Genomic DNA, 12816 nt, shown 5'->3' with positions numbered 1-12816 from the left:
GTTGGAATATTTCAGTAGTGTTTTATCTAGGTTTACCTTGTCCCAGTTACATTCTATTGATTTTTCAAAGTTCATTTTGAATTTCTTTCGTTGAAATGCAAGAGTTGGAATATTTCAGTAGTGTTTTGTCGTGGTTTACCTTATCACAGTTACATTCCTATTAATTTTTCAAAGCTCATTTTGGATTTCTTTTGTTGAAATGCAAGAGTTGGATTATTTCAGTAGTATTTTGTTATGGTTTACCTTCTCACAGTTACATTCTCTTGATTTTTTAAAGTTCATTCTGGATCTCTGTCGTTGAAATGCAAGAATTGGAATATTTCAGTAGTCTTTTGTTGTATTTTACCTTGTCACAATAACATTCTCTTGATTTTTCAAAGTTCATTTTGGATTTTTACATTCTCTTGATTTTTCAAAGTTCATTTTGAATTTCTTTCATGAAATGCAAGAGTTGGAATATTTCTGTAGTGTCTTGTTGTGCTTTACCTTGTCACTGTTACATTCTTTTGATTTTTCAAAGTTCATTTTGAATTTCTTTCGTTGAAATGCAAGAATTGGAATATTTCAGTAGTCTTTTGTTGTGCTTTCCCTTGTCACTGTTACATTCTCTTGATTTTTCAAAGTTGATTTTGAATTTCTTTCCTTGAAATGCAAGAGTTGGAATATTTCAGTATTGTTATGGCATGGTTTACCATATCACTGTTACATGCTCTTGATTTTTCAAAGTTCATTTTGAATTTCGTTCGTGAAATGCAAGAGTTGGAATATTTCAGTAGTGTTTTGTCGTGGTTTACCTTGTCACAGTTACATTCTCTTGATTTTTCAAATTTCATTTTGGATTTCTTTCCTTGAAATGCAAGAGTTGGAATATTTCAGTATTGTTTTGTCGTGGTTTACCTTGTCACAGTAACATTCTCAAGATTTTTAAAACTTCGTTTTTCGATTTCTATCGTTGAAATGCAAGAGTTAGAATATTTCAGTAGTGTTTTGTTATGGTTTACCTTGTCACAGTTACATTCTCTTGATTTTTCAAAGTTCATTTTTTAATTTCTTTCTTTGAAATGCAAGAGTTGGAATATTTCAGTAGTGTTTTGTCATGGTTTACCTTGCCACAGTTACATTCTCTTGATTTTTCAAAGTTCATTTTGAATTTCTTTCTTTGAAATGCAAGAGTTGGATCTTTTCAGTAGTGTTTTGTCGTGGTTTACCATCTCACAGTTACATTCTCTTGATTTTTCAAAGTTCATTTTGGATTTTTTTCATTGAAATGCAAGAGTTGGAATATTTCAGTAGTGTTTAGTCATGGCTTATCATGTCACAGTTACATTTTTTTGATTTTTCAAAGTTCATTTTGAATTTCTTTCATTGAAATGCAAGAGTTGGATTATTTCAGTAGTGTTTTGTCGTGGTTTACCTTGTCATAGTTACATTCTCTTAATTTTTCAAAGTTCATTTTGGACTTCTTTCCTTAAAATGCAAGAGTTGGAATATTTCAGTAGTGTTTTCGCGTGGTTTAACTCGTCATATTTACAGTCTAATGATTTTTGCAAAGTTCATTTTTAATTTCATTTATTAAAATTCAAGATTTGAATTTTTTAAGTAGTGTATTGTTGTTTTTTACATAGTTAAGATTATATCCTATAGGTTTTTCAAAGTTAATGTTGGATTTTTTCCTTTGATATGAAAGAGTTGAACTATTTCAGTAGTGTATTACTTTGATTAACATTTTCACAGTTAAACTCTATTGATTTTTAAAAGTTCATTTTGATTTTCTTTCGTGAAATGCAAGAGTTGGAATATTTCAGTAGTGTTTGGTTTTGGTTTACCTTGTCACAGTTACATTCTCTTGGTTTTTTCAAAGTTTTTCAAAGTTCATTTTGAATTTCTTTCGTGAAATGCAAGAGTTGGAAAATTTCAGTAGTGTTTTGTTATGGTTTACCTTGTCACAGTTACATTCTTTTGATTTTTCCAAGTTTTTCAAAGTTCTTTTTGAATTTCTTTCGTGAAATGCAAGAGTTGGAATATTTCAGTAGTGTTTTGTTATTGTTTGCCCTTTCACAGTTACATTTTCTTGATTTTTTCAAAGTTCATTTTTAATTTCTTTCGTTGAAATGCAAGACTTGAAATATTTCATTAGTTTTTTTTCATGGTTTACCTTGCCACAGTTACATTCTCTTGATTTTTCAAAGTTCATTTTGAATTTCTTTCATTGAAATGCAAGAGTTGGAATATTTCAGTAGTGTTTTGTCGTGGTTCACCATCACACAGTTACATTCTCTTGATTTTTCAAAGTTGATTTTGAATTTCTTTCGTTGAAATGCAAGAGTTGGAATATTTCAGTAGTGTTTTGTCATTGTTTACCATGTCACAGTTACATTCTCATGATTTTTCAAAGTTCATTTTTGGATTTCTATCGTTGAAATGCAAGAGTTGGAATATTTCAGTAGTGTTTTGTCGTGGTTTACCTGGTCACAGTTACATTCTCTTAATTTTTTAAAGTTCATTTGGAATTTCTTTCGTTGAAATGCAAGAGTTGGAATATTTTAGTAGTGTTTTGTTGTGCTTTACCTTGTCACAGCTACATTCTCTTGATTTTTCAAAGTTCATTTTTAATTTCTTTCATTGAAATGCAACAGTTGGAATATTTTAGTAGTGTCTTGTCGTGTTTTACCTTGTCACAGTTACATTCTCTTGGTTTTTCAAAGTTCATTTTGAATTTCTTTCGTGAAATGCAAGAGTTGGAATATTTCAGTAGTGTTTGGTTATGGTTTACCTTGTTACAGTTACATTCTCTTGGTTTTTTCAAAGTTTTTCACAGTTCATTTTGAATTTCTTTCGTGAAATGCATGAGTTGGAATATTTCAGTAGTGTTTTGTTATGGTTTACCTTATCACAGTTACATTCTCTTGATTTTTCCAAGTTTTTCAAAGTTCTTTTTGAATTTATTTCTTGAAATGCAAGAGTTTGTATATTTCAGTAGTTTTTTTTTATTGTTTAACTTGTCACAGGTACATTTTCTTGATTTTTTAAAAGTTCATTTTTAATTTCTTTCGTTGAAATGCAAGAGTTGGAATATTTCATAAGTGTTTTGTCATGTTTTACCTTGTCACAGCTATATTCTCTTGATTTTTCAAAGTTCATTTTGAATTTCTTTCGTTGAAATGCAAGAGTTGGAATATTTCAGTAGTGTTTTGTCGTGTTTCACCATCACACAGTTACATTCTCTTGATTTTTCAAAGTTCATTTTGGATTTCTTTCGTTGAAATGCAAGAGTTGGAATATTTCAGTAGTGTTTTGTCATGGTTTACCATGTCACAGTTACATTCTCTTGATTTTTAAAAGTTCATTTTTGAATTTCTTTCCTTGAAATGTAAGACTTTGATTATTTTATTGTTGTCTCTACGTGTTGTAGCTGGTTACACTTGCATTCTATTAACAGTTAAAATTTAAATAGTAATAGCTTGCGTTGAAATTCAAGAGTTTGTATATTTTAAACGTGTGTCTTTGTGAACTAACTTGTAACAGTTACATTCTCGCGATTATTAAAATTTAATCTCTAATTTATTCCGTTTAAATGAAATATTTCATTAGGTGTGTTTTTCATTGTTTACCTTGTAACGGTAACAGTCTCTTGATTTTTCAAATTTCATTTTGAATGTCATTCGCGAATGGCACGAGCTAGATTATTCTAGTAGTGCTTTGTCATGGTTTAAATTGTCACAGTTACATTCTCTTGATATGTCAAAGTTCATTTTGGATTTTTTTCGTTGAAATGCAAGAGTTGTAATATTTCAGTAGTGTTTCGTCATGGTTTACCTTGCCACAGTTACATTTTCTTGATTTTTCAAAGTTCATTTTGAATTTCTTTTATTGAAATGCAAGAGTTGGAATATTTCAGTTGTGTCTTGTCGTGGTTCACCATCACACAGTTACATTCTCTTGATTTTTCAAAGTTCATTTTGGATTTCTTTCGTTGAAATGCAAGAGTGTGAATATTTCAGTAATGTTTTGTCATGGTTTACCATGTCACAGTTATATTCTCATGATTTTTCAAAGTTCATTTTCAATTTCTTTCATTGAAATGCAAGAGTTGGAATATTTCAGTAGTGTTTTGTCGTGGTTTACCTTCTCACACTTACATTCTCTTAATTTTTCAAAGTCCATTTTGAATTTCTTTCGTTGAAATGCAAGAGTTGGAATATTTCAGTAGTGTTTTGTCGTGGTTAACCTTGTCACAGTTACATTCTCATGATTTTTTAAAGTTTATTTTGAATTTCTTTCACTGAAATGCAAGAGATTGATTATTACAGTAGTGTTTTGTTGTGGTTTACATTCTCACACTTACATTCTCTTGATTTTTCAAAGTTCATTTTGGATTTCTTTCGTTGAAATGCAAGAGTTGGAATATTTCAATAGTGTTTTGTCATGGTTACCTTGTCACAGTTACATTCTCTTAATTTTTCAAAGTTCATTTTGAATTTCTTCGTTGAAATAGAAGAGTTGGAATATTTAAGTAGTGTCTTTTTGTTCTTTAACTAGTCACGTTTACAGTATCTTGATTTTGTATAATTTGATTTTGGATTTCTTTCATTGAAATTAATGAGCTAGACTAATTAAGTAGTGTTTAGTCGTGTTTTAACTTGTCACAGTTGCATCTTCTTGATTTTTCAAAATTCATTTTTGATTTCCTTCCTCGAAATGCAAGAGTTGGAATATTTCAGTAGTGTTTTGTTGTGGTTTGCCTTGTCACAGTTACATCCTCTTGATTTTTCAAAGTTCATTTTTGGATTTCTTTCGTTGAAATGCAAGAGTTGGAATATATCAGTAGTGTTTTGTTATGGCTTACCTTGTCACAGCTATATTCTCATGATTTTTCAAAGTTCATTTTGAATTTCTTTCATTGAAATGCAAGAGTTGGAATATTTCAGTAGTGTTTTTTCGTGGTTCACCATCACAGAGTTACATTCTCTTGATTTTTCAAAGTTCATTTTGGATTTCTTTCGTTGAAATGCAAGAGTTGGAATATTTCAGTAGTGTTTTGTCATGGTTTACCTTGCCACAGTTACATTCTCTTGATTTTTCAAAGTTCATTTTGAATTTCTTTCATTTAAATGCAAGAGTTGGAATATTTCAGTAGTGTTTTGTCGTGGTTCACCACCTCACAGTTACATTCTCTTGATTTTTCAAAGTTTATTTTGGATTTCTTTTGTTGAAATGCAAGAGTTGGAATATATCAGTAGTGTTTTATCATTGTTCACTATTACACAGGTAAATTCTATTGATTTTTCAAAGTTCATTTTAATTTCTTTCTTTGAAATGCAAGAGTTGGAATATTTCAGTAGGGTTTTTTCGTGGTTTACCTTGTCATAATTACATTATATTGATTTTTAAAAATTCATTTTGGATTTTTTCCCTTGAAATACAAGAGTTGGAATATTTCAGTAGTGTTTTGTCGTGGTTTACCTTGTCACAGTTACATTCTCATGATTTTTCAAAGTTCAAATTCCACATTATTGCACAGAAATATCAAAACCATAGGCTAGGTTAGGCTAGCCTACGTACGCGCGCGTACGTAGGCTAGCCTAACCTAACCTATGGTTTTGATATTTCTGTGCAATAATGTGGAATTTGAACTTTGAAAAATCATGAGAATGTAACTGTGACAAGGTGAACCACGACAAAACACTACTGAAATATTCCAACTCTTGCATTTAAAGGAAAGAAATCCAAAATTAATTTTGAAAAATCAAGAGAATGTAATTATGACAAGGTAAACCACGACAAAACACTACACAAATATTCCAAGTCTTGCATTTCAATGAAAGAAATTCAAAATCAACTTTGAAAAATCATGAGGATGTAACTGTGACATGGTAAACCAGGACAAAACACTACTGAAATATTCCAACTCTTGCATTTCAACGAAAGAAATCCAAAATGAACTTTGAAAAATCAAGAGAATGTAACTTTGAGATGGTAAACCACGACAAGACACTACTGAAATATTCCAACTCTTGCATTTCAATGAAAGAAATTCAAAATGAACTTTGAAAAATCAAGAAAATGTAAGTGTGAGAATGTAAACCACAACAAAACACTACTGAAATAATCCATCTCTTGCGTTTCAATGAAAGAAATTCAAAATGAACTTTGAAAAATCATGAGAAAGTAACAGTGACAAGGTTAACCACGACAAAACACTACTGAAATATTCCAACTCTTGCATTTCAACGAAAGAAATTCAAAATGAACTTTGAAAAATTAACAGAATGTAACTGTGATAAGGTAAACCACAACAAAACACTGCTGAAATAATCCAACTCTTGCATTTCAATGAAAGGAATACAAAATGAACTTTGAAAAATCATGAGAATATAGCTATGACCAGGTAAACCATGACAAAACACTACTGAAATATTCCAACTCTTGCATTTCAACGAAAGAATTCCAAAATGAACTTTGAAAAATCACGAGAATGTAACTGTGTGATGGTGAACCACGACAAGACACTACTGAAATATTCCAACTCTTGCATTTCAATTAAAGAAATTCAAAATGAACTTTGAAAAATCAAGAGAATGTAACTGTGGCAAGGTAAACCATGACAAAACACTACTGAAATATTCCAACTCATGCATTTCAATGAAAAAAATCCAAAATGAACTTTGAAAAATCAAGGGAATGTAACTGTGACAAGGTAAACCATGACAAAACACTACTAAAATATTCCAACTCTTGCACTTCACGAAACAAATTCAAAATGAACTTTGAAAAATCAAGAGAATGTAACTGTGACAAGGTAAACCATGACAAAAACACTACTGAAATATTCCAACTCTTGTATTTCAACGAAAGAAATCCAAAATGAACTTTGAAAAATCAAGAGAATGTAACTGTGTCATGGTAAACCACGACAAAACACTACTAAAATATTCCAACTCTTGCATTTCAATGAAAGAAATTCAAAATGAACTTTGAAAAATTAAGAGAATGTAACTGTGACAAGGTAAACCATAACAAAACACTACTGAAATATCCCAACTATTGCATTTCAACGATAGAAATCCAAAAATAAACTTTGAAAAATCATGAGAATGCAACTGTGACATGGTAAACCATGACAAAACACTACTGAAATATTCCAACTCTTGCATTTCAATGAAAGAAATTCAAAATAAACTTTGAAAAATCAAGAGAATGTAACTGTGGCAAGGTAAACCATGACAAAACACTACTGAAATATTCCAGGTCTTGCATTTCAACGAAAGAAATTAAAAATAAACTTTGAAAAAATCAAGAGAATGTAACTTTGACAAGGTAAACCATAACAAAACACTACTGAAATATTCCAACTCTTGCATTTCACGAAAGAAATTCAAATATGAACTTTGAAAAACTTTGAAAAAATCAAGAGAATCTAACTGTGACAAGGTAAACAATAACAAAACACTACTCAAATGTTCCAACTCTTGCATTTCACGAAAGAAATTCAAAATGAACTTTGAAAAATCAAGAGAATGTAACTGTGACAAGGTAAAGCACAACAAAACACTAATGAAATATTCCAAATCTTGCATTTCAACAAAAGAAATACAAAATGAACTTTGAAAAATAAAGAGAATTTAAGTTTGACCAGGTAAACCACAACAAAACACTACTGAAATAATCCAACTCTTGCCTTTCAATGAAAGAAATTCAAAAGGAACTTTGAAAAAATCATGAGAATGTAACTGTGACACGGTAAACCACGACAAAACACAACTGAAATAATCCAACTCTTGCATTTCAATGAAAGAAATTCAAAATGAACTTTGAAAAATCAAAAAAATGTAACTGTGACATGGTAAGCCATGACTGAACACTACTAAAATATTCCATCTCTTGTATTTCAACGAAAGAAATACAAAATGAACTTTGAAAAATAAGAAGAATGTAACTGTGTGAAGGTAAATCATGTCCAAATACTACTGAAATATTCCAACTCTTGCATTTCAATGAAAGAAATTCAAAATGAACTTTGAAAAATCAAGAGAATGTAACTGTGGCAAGGTAAACTATGACAATACACTACAGAAATATTCCAACTCTTGCATTTCAACGAAAGAAATTAAAAAAAATAAATTTAAAAAATCAAGAGAATGTAACTGTGACAAGGTAAACCATAACAAAATACTACTGAAATATTCCAACTCTTGCATTTCAACGATATAAATCCAAAAATTAAGTTTTAAAAATCATGAGAATGTAATTGTGACAAGGTAAACCACGACAAAACACTACTGAAATATTCCAACTCTTGCATTTCAATGAAAGAAATCCACAATGAACTTTGAATAATCAAGAGAATGTAACTGTGACAAGGTAAACCACGACAAAACACTACTGAAATATTCCAACTCTTGCATTTGACGAAAGAAATTCAAAATTAACTTTGAAAAATCAAGAAAATGTAACTGTGACAAGGTAAAGCACAACGAAACACTACTTAAATATTCCAACTCTTTCATTTCAACGAAATAAATCCAAACTTAACTATGAAAAATCAAGAGAATATAACTGTGACAAGGTAAAGCACAACAAAACACTACTTAAATATTCCAATTCTTTAATTTCAACTAAACAAATCCAAAATGAACTTTGAAAAACTAAGAGAAAGTAACTTTGACAAGGTAAACCACGACAAAACACTACTGAAACGAAAGAAATTAAAAATTAACTTTGAATAATCAAGAGAATGTAACTATGACAGGGTAAACCACAACAAAACATTACTGAAATATTCCAACTCATGCATTTCAATGAAAGAAATCCAAAAATGAACTTTAAAAATTCAAAAGACTGTAATTGTGACAAGGTAAACCACTACAAGACACTACTGAAATATTCCAACTCTTGCATTTCAAGGAAAGAAATCCACGATGAACTTTGAAAAATCAAGAGAATGTAACTGTGACAAGGCAAACCACGACAAAACTACTGAAATATTCCAACTCTTGCATTTCAAGGAAAGAAATCCAAAATGAACTTTGAAAAATCAATAGAATGTAACTGGGACAAGGTAAACCATGATAAAATGCTACTGAAATATTCCAACTCTTGCATTTCATGAAAGAAATTCAAAATGAACTTTGAAAAATCAAGAGAATGTAACTGTGACATGGTAAACCACGACAAAACACTACTTAAATATTCCAACTCTTGCATTTCACGAAAGAAATTCAAAATGAACTTTGAAAAATCAAGAGAATGTAACTGTGACAAGGTAAACCATGACAAAACACTACTGAAATAATCCAACTCTTGTATTTCAATGAAAGAAATTCAAAATGAACTTCAAGGGACGGTGGAGGGATAGGGATGACGGATAGGGGTAGGACTTGGGGTCCAAGTATCAGAAGAAATTGTTTGTCTAGTATGCATCTCAAATCATCGTGGTATGCATATTCTCATGATGATGCCATAAAAATGCCCCGAAACATGTCACTTTTAACACCTATCAAAAATCCAATTGATAAATTGAATGTGCTTGATCTTATTCCAGTTCAATGGAATGAACTTGTTACGATATTGTGAGGCTTAACATCAGTTGGGCAATGTCCCAGAAACAATTCATTGTTTGTATTTCTAAAATCATAATATGTTCAAAGGCTTGTTGGTTCAGTCGATTAACGTTTCGTTCTCTTACCTTAGGAAATCATGGGTCTCACGTTCGATTCCTACATCAAACACAAATTTCATATAAATCAATGGGAAGATACTTAGAATGTAAAAAATCATATCATTGGAAAAGAAAAATATCATCGTTAGAGTACAATAAAATGACATCAATATAAAAAACTATTAAAATTTAAAAAAAAAGAAGAAATTAATGTAATTATGTAAATTAATATAATTATGTAAATTAATGTAATTATGTAAATTAATTAATAATAAATTAATATATGTAAATTATTTCAAGGTTAAACATAAGTCAACCACGCCTAAAAAATTAAATTACAAAAAGAATTTCACAATTTAAAACAAAGGAATCATCACGCACTTTGAACACAGATCAACGCAAATTTTCACGGGGGTTGAATTCCGGTCATTATACTGTCTGCTTGTATTGGCGGGAGCACTGTCCACTACTTATCATTATAAATATATGATGGGACTGTCCGCTCTCTATCATTATAGCTAAATGGGGGGACTGTCTCATGCCTATCATTATATCAATACTACTAAGGCCGTTTAATTAGAGTAGATAGCTCTTTTGAAAGTACTAAAAAACACCTTAGCGCAAAGAGCAAGGTATTGAATAGAGGGCAAAACCCCTCATATACGTAATAATTTCTGTTCTTTTTAAGTTTTAATGCTGCTCCTTACTTTCAGTTGAAAAAACTTGTTTTTTTATTTAATTTCTGATCGTTTTTTAAATTATGCTGGGACATCCGGCACCCCCTTCATAGAAATGTCCCCTCCCCAAAGGAAACCTCCTCCATGGAAAGATCCTCCTACGTAATCCTCTCCTCCGACCCCCCCCCCCACTCCACCCAGAAAAAATCCCTCCTGAAAACGTCTGTATACTTCCCAATAAACAATACTATATTTAAAAAATAGGTAAAGTTCATAACTTGCAGCCCTTCTCCGAGGTACTGTGGGGGGGGATCATCCTCAATGACATACTTATTAGATTTTCGACTATGATGAACAAAATGGTCATCTAAAAATTTTGATTGGGTGACTTTGGGAAAAATTAGCGTGGGAGGTGGCCAAGTTGCCCTCAATTTTTTTTGGTCACTTAAAAAGGGCACTACAACTTTTAATTTCCTTTCGAATGAGCCCTCTCATGATATTCTAGGACTACTGGATCAATAATGACCTCTAAAAAAAACCAAAAAAATAAAATAAAAAATAAACACACATCCTTGATCTTTCTTCTGGCAAAAAATACAAAATTCAACATTTTTGCAGATAGGAGCTTGAAACATCTACAGTAGTGTTTTCTCTTACGCTGAATCTTATGGTTTGATTTTGATTAAGATTCTATTACTTTTAGGGGGGTGTTTCCCCCTATTATTGAAAATACGGTAAATTGTTTCAGGCTCGTAACTTTTGATGGGTTAGACTAAATTTGGTGAAAATTTTATATTTGAAATCAGCATAAAAATCCGAATCCTTTGATTCATCTACTAGTATAAAAATTCCGTTTTTTAGAGTTTCGGTTACTATTGAGCCGGGTCACTCCTTACTTTACCACGAACTGTTCGATTAATGAAGGCTATATTTGCAGAAGAAGCAGAAGAGGAAGAAGAGGAAACTGAAACTGAAGAAGAATCCTCATCCGAAGAAGAAGACGAGCTTATAATCCACGACGAGGATAGTGAAACAGACGATGTAAATTTGCCATATGATAGAAGATTAGAGAAACATCGAACAAGATCGAAGAGACACGAAGAAAAGTTGGCAACGCTTAGGAAAGGGAATTTGATACTTAAGCAGAGTGCTGAAAAAGTACAAGAAGAGCTTAGGAAAGAAAGAGAAACCTACCTTGAACTAGACACTGAATTGAATACAATGCTTGCTGAACTAGGTTAATAAGAAATGTAATCTTACACTAAGTAATGCAATATTTTCAATAGCTCAGATGTGGTTGTTCATAAGGTGTTATGTCACAGGATATGAATTTTGCAGGAGAAAAAGGATACTGAAACATAGTACACCTTGAACTAGACACTGAATGCTTGCAACGAAAGAAACTTCCTTTTCAATGCCTCGGTGAAATGGAACTGTATTTGTTAGTAGTTTGGCTGTGATAATTCAAAAGGTGTTATGTTATACGACGTGAATTTTGCAGGAGAAAAGAAATACTGAAAGTATCCCATTTTAAATTAGGTACTGAATATAATACAATTATTGGTGAACTAGTTTACCAGAAATGCCGTTTAGTGAATTGATACTGCAGTTTGATGGTTGCGTTAGTGTAATTCAAAGATGTTATATTACGTGGCTTGAATTTTGCACTAGAGTAGACATATAGAAAATAAATTAAATGTATTAATTAAAATTAATTGAAACTTTAAATGTTTGAAAAACTGAAAGTATATTAATCAAATAAAGTGATAATTAAACATGACTGCCATCAACCAGTTAGTGTACTGCCTGTTTTAGGAAAGTATTTTCGTGTTGGTTTGTACTTAAGATGCATTGGTGTTAAATAAAAAAAAAACTGAGGGTTTCTTTTAAAAAAAAGAAAAAAATAATAATGTGACAAACTGGTCTAAAATATCAAACAGGAAAAACAATAGATTGGATCCGACTTTTCGTTTATTTTACTACTGCTACTAACAATTCACCGCAGTACCAAGCCGCCTGAATTTTCTGTGGAAACTTTTCGATGCAAACACAAAAAAAAGAGTTCATCGGTAGAAAAAATGTAGAAAGAAATATGATTTTGACTTGGTTTTTTATTATAATTTCTCTTCGTTTTGGATTAATTTTATTTATTAATAGTTATTTATGGTAGTTTTGCGCTACAAAAATCATTAATTTTTTTTCGCTCGTTCTTGGTGTAATATAGTTCTTTACTTTTCTTTGAAAAACTTCTTTTGTAAAAATTCAAAATTAATTCAAGTCAAATCCAAGCTTTCTTCCTATATCGGCCTAATAAATGACAATACTTAGTCAGACTTAAATGGAACGCAAGACATCCAAGGATGTCCCCAGAAATATGGAATTCCCATTTAGATACCGTAACTCAAATAAAGGCGTTATGGAACTCCCTTTTAAATACCTTTTAAGAAAGCTTTAATTTTGCCAACAAAGCTCACTTTTTAA

General features: G+C 31.0%; 1 protein-coding gene across 1 annotated transcript in view; it reads left to right on the top strand.

The window, feature by feature from the left end:
- The window catches only part of LOC148945657 (uncharacterized), a 149429-nt gene extending 137314 nt beyond the window's left edge, over positions 1-12115 (top strand). The window contains exon 8 of the mRNA XM_089097859.1: positions 11273-12115. Within this exon, the coding sequence (XP_088953985.1) occupies positions 11273-11577 (305 nt within the window). The 3' untranslated portion in view covers positions 11578-12115. The remainder of the gene's footprint in view (positions 1-11272) is intronic.
- The last annotated feature ends 701 nt before the right edge of the window (positions 12116-12816 follow it).

Source organism: Artemia sp. Qi Xiang Cuo, chromosome 12 (genome assembly GCF_049724085.1).
Source record: "Artemia sp. Qi Xiang Cuo chromosome 12, ASM4972408v1, whole genome shotgun sequence".
Lineage (NCBI taxonomy): Eukaryota > Metazoa > Arthropoda > Branchiopoda > Anostraca > Artemiidae > Artemia > Artemia sp. Qi Xiang Cuo.
The sequence above is the reverse complement of the archived record's forward strand: the minus strand, read 5'-3'. Positions and strand labels throughout refer to the sequence as shown.